The following is a 4138-nucleotide window of genomic DNA, read 5'->3' on the forward strand; positions in this document are numbered from 1 at the left end:
TGAATCACATGAGTGCAAAATATAATATTATTCATTTTTTATTCATGAAAAACATGTACTTTTGTTTTTTTGATATTTTTAATATTATCACATTATTTCTCGTTTCTCTGTCCTACCTACAAAATCTCTCATATATCCCTCTTTTGGCTCTTTCAATTTCAAGTCTTTTGTTGCCAATAACTGCTATTACATATATCATGCATGTGTGTGAGTGTGTGTATGTGCGTGTGCAAGAGCAAGAGAGAACATTTAACATTTCAAGAATGACAATCATTTTACTTTGAAATTGTGGATGAACTCAAAATGTATCATCAAATGTTATGACCTGAGCTAGACACAGAAATCAAACATTGTTTGACATCAGTCCTAATTGGGCCAAAAGCAATCAGTCCTCTGAAATAAGAATTGAATAGTCAGTATTAGAGCCTGAACATCAGGGTGTAGTGGCATGACTTGTCAAAGAACACATTTCAGTGACAAGAGGAATAATTTAAAGAAATATCTCAGGGTGCATGCATAAGAGCTTACATTGTTTACTTGAAAAATATTTACTAATAGCTTACATTGTTTACTTGAGAAATATTCTGTGTATGTTTTTTAAATCTCAATAACCAAAATGTTATAATTACTGTGTAAGAGATATTAATTTATTTATATATTATTTATTCTTCCATCAATTTTCCTTCCATTTTTACCCTCCTGGTTTTAAGTAATCATTCTTTGCTCTTTTGAAAATTCAAGCCACTTTTCATAAACTATTTTTACATACAATATATCAAAATTTTATTTGTAAAATATTTTACAATATTATAATACTAGGAATATATAACAAACCACTGAATTTTATCAAGGGTATTTATTATCTATAGTATTACAGGAAAAAGGAAAATGTGAAGAGATGAAGTACTATTCTTTCTAGATGTTTTTAAGAGACAGTTGCCTGAGTCCAGCCATTTCAGGAAAAAAAAAACCTCATTTCATTTTTTTTTCTTTTTTATTGATTATTACAATTTATTCACTTTGTTTTCTGGCTGTAAGCCCCTCCCTCATCTTCCACCAGTTACAACCTACCTCCCTCTTCTACCCCTATATCCCTCTCCTAGTCCACTGATAGGGAACGTCCTACTTCCCTACTATCTTATCCTAGCCTATCTTATCAAGTCTTACCAAGAATGGCTGCACCTCCTTCCTCTGTGGCCTGGCAAGGCTGCACATTCCAGGAGTAGGTGATCAAGGAGCCTGCCACTAAGTTCATGTCACAGACAGATGCTGTTACCCTTAATAGGGAACTTACATGGAAACTGAGATACTTATGAGCTACACTTGAGCAGGGGTTCTAGGTGTTCTTCATGCATGGTCCTTGGTTGGAAAAGGACCCACTGGGCCCATATGTTTTGGCTCAGTTGGCCTCCTTGTGGAAGGGCTCTCACATCCAGATCTTTCTAGCTCCGGAATCTTCCATATTAACCCATGCTTTCTGCCCAAAATTTGGCTATGAGTCTAACCATCTGCTTTAATACCCTGCTATGTAGATTCTTTCAGAGGCCCTCTGTGGTAGTTTCCTGCCCTGTTCCCTTTTTTCCCCCATTACCAATGTCTATCCCATTTGCCCTTCTGAATGAGGATTAAGCATCTTCCTTAGGGTTTTTCCTGTTCTTTAGATCCTTTAGGACTATAGATTTTAGTATTTTTAATCCTATATTATATGACTAATATGCACATATAAGTGAGTATATACCATGAGTGTCTTTCTGCTTCTGGATACCTCACTCAGAGTGATCTTTTCTAGTTGCATGCATTTGCCTGCTGATTTCCTTGTTTTTAGTTGCTGAATAGTATTGCATAGTACAAATGTGCCACAGTTTCTGTGTCTATTCCTTGGTTTGGGGACATCTAATTTGTTTTCAGATTCTGGCTATTGTCAATAAAGCTGTTATGAGTATAGTTGAGCATACAATAGGTATGTGTACAGAAAGAAACTGCTACAGGCTACCACTGTTGTGATACTCTCAGAGAACTTCCTAGCTGGTGTTAGTTCACCATTCCCTACATATTCATCCACTGGACTAAAAGTTACTTGTGTAAACTGAGGCAATTGAAAACAGTAAATGTTGAGAATCAGGATTATCAATAAGTCTTCCCTAAACACCTTATTATATAATACTGTTGCATGTAATTGATATTCACCATTCATTGTATTGTTTTAAAAATAAGTTTATTTACTTTAAATTCAAATTGTAATCCCCCTCCCTTCTCTGCCCCATGACTACCCTCCATTCCTATTGCCCCTATTCCCTTTCCCCTTCAGAAAGGGGAGGTCATTTCCATTGAGAGAGTTTTACAGTTCTGTTGGATTTCAGTGGACCAAAGAACACAAAGGCTTCTCCACAATGCTTATAATCGCAGAACTCCTCTCCAGTAAGGATACTTTTATGATGATGATGACTCTAGATTTGTGCAAGGCCTCACCGTTTTAACACATTCATAAGTTCTCTCGAGGATGAATCCTTTCACGATGATGAAAATTATACAAATATAGAATGGTTTCACCATGTTAAAAGCATTCGTAAGCTTTCTGTCCATTAGGATTTCTTTCATGAGTTTAAAGATGATTCTGAAGTGCAAAAGTTTATTCACATTGGATGCAGTCAGACAGCTTCTTTACAGTATGTGTTCTTTTATGTATTAAGAAATGTTATATGCAAAGGCTTTGCCACATAGTTATATTCATATGGTTTCCCTCCAGAATGTGTTGTTGTCTTAGGAGATGACTGTTACATGCAAAGGTTTTATCACACTAATTACAATCACCAGGCTTCTCTCCACTGTGTGTTTTTTCATGTTATCGGAGACTACTCTGTTGTGCAAGGGCTTTATCATGTTGAGTATACGTATAAGGTTTCTTTCCAGTATGTGTTCTATTATGCCGCATGAGTTTGCTATTTTCTGCAAAGGCTTTACCACACTGGTTACATTCATAAGGATTCTCTCCACTGCGTGTTCTTTTGTGGCTTAAGAGAGTCCTGTTTTCTGCAAAGGCTTTACCAAATTGGTTACATTCATAAGGTTTCTCTCCAGTGTGTGTTCTTTTATGGCTTATGAGATGACTGTTTTGTGCAAAGGCTTTATCACACTGGTTACATTCGTAAGGTTTCTTTCCAGTGTGCATTCTCTTATGGCTTAAGAGAGTACGGTTTTGTGCAAAGGCTTTACCACACTGGTTACATTCATAAGGTTTCTCTTCAGTATGTGTTCTTTTATGGCTTAAGAGATTACTGTTTTCTGCCAAGGCTTTACCACACTGGTTACATTCATAAGGTTTCTCTCCAGTGTGTGTTCTTTTATGCCGTATGAGAGTACTGTTTCGTGAAAAGGCTTTACCACACTGGTTACATTCATAAGGTTTCTCTCCAGTGTGTGTTCTTTTATGGCTTAAGAGATAACTGTTTCGTGCAAAGGGTTTACCACACTCATTATATTCATAAGGTTTCTCTCCAGTGTGTGTTCTTTTATGGTTTAAGAGAGTACTGTTTTCTGTAAAGGCTTTACCACACTGGTTACATTCATAAGGTTTCTTTCCAGTGTGTGTTCTTTTATGCCGTATGAGAACAGTGATATAGGAGAAGGCTTTACCACACAGAGTGCATTTAAAGGGTTTCTCTCCAGTATGATTACTTTCATGCCTGCAAAGAAAATTGACACATGTGAAAGATTTACCACAGTCATTTCATTACACTAATAAATATATTTATCTATATGAATTAATTTCATAATTTGGTCTAATGGTAAAGAAGAATAAAATTTTAAAGTTTTATTACTTTATTTACTTTCATGGTATTCGCCTTCATTACGGGTATTTTTGAAGATCCCTGTGATGGTAAGAGCATTTGTTATGTGTTTCACTTTTATAGCACCATTTTTCTATAAGAGCTTTTCTCAAATATATGAAGATTATTGTAAGAATTCAGAGTTTTTCCACAACAATCCCATTCACAAATTTTTGTACTGTATGAATGACACTTCATTTAAGAAGTGAGCAGGACATGCAGAAGAAGTTCCAAATTCCTAGTATTCATAGGTATTTTCAGCAGTATGAGTTTGCTGATGAATTCACAGTGAAGTTGTAAAACCAATTAAG

The 4138-nt window shown here is 35.7% G+C and overlaps 1 protein-coding gene across 1 annotated transcript; it reads right to left on the reverse strand.

Annotated features, from left to right (window-relative positions):
• Positions 1-385: 385 nt before the first annotated feature.
• Positions 386-3478, reverse strand: LOC132651125 (zinc finger protein 391-like; the record flags this gene model as incomplete). Its single annotated transcript, XM_060376412.1, has 2 exons — positions 386-393; positions 3244-3478. Coding segments are annotated over 2 exons (243 nt in total), but the record flags the coding sequence as incomplete, so codon positions are not given.
• Positions 3479-4138: the final 660 nt, after the last annotated feature.

The sequence above is a fragment of the Meriones unguiculatus genome (assembly GCF_030254825.1).
Source record: "Meriones unguiculatus strain TT.TT164.6M chromosome 13 unlocalized genomic scaffold, Bangor_MerUng_6.1 Chr13_unordered_Scaffold_40, whole genome shotgun sequence".
In the NCBI taxonomy this organism is placed as follows: domain Eukaryota; kingdom Metazoa; phylum Chordata; class Mammalia; order Rodentia; family Muridae; genus Meriones; species Meriones unguiculatus.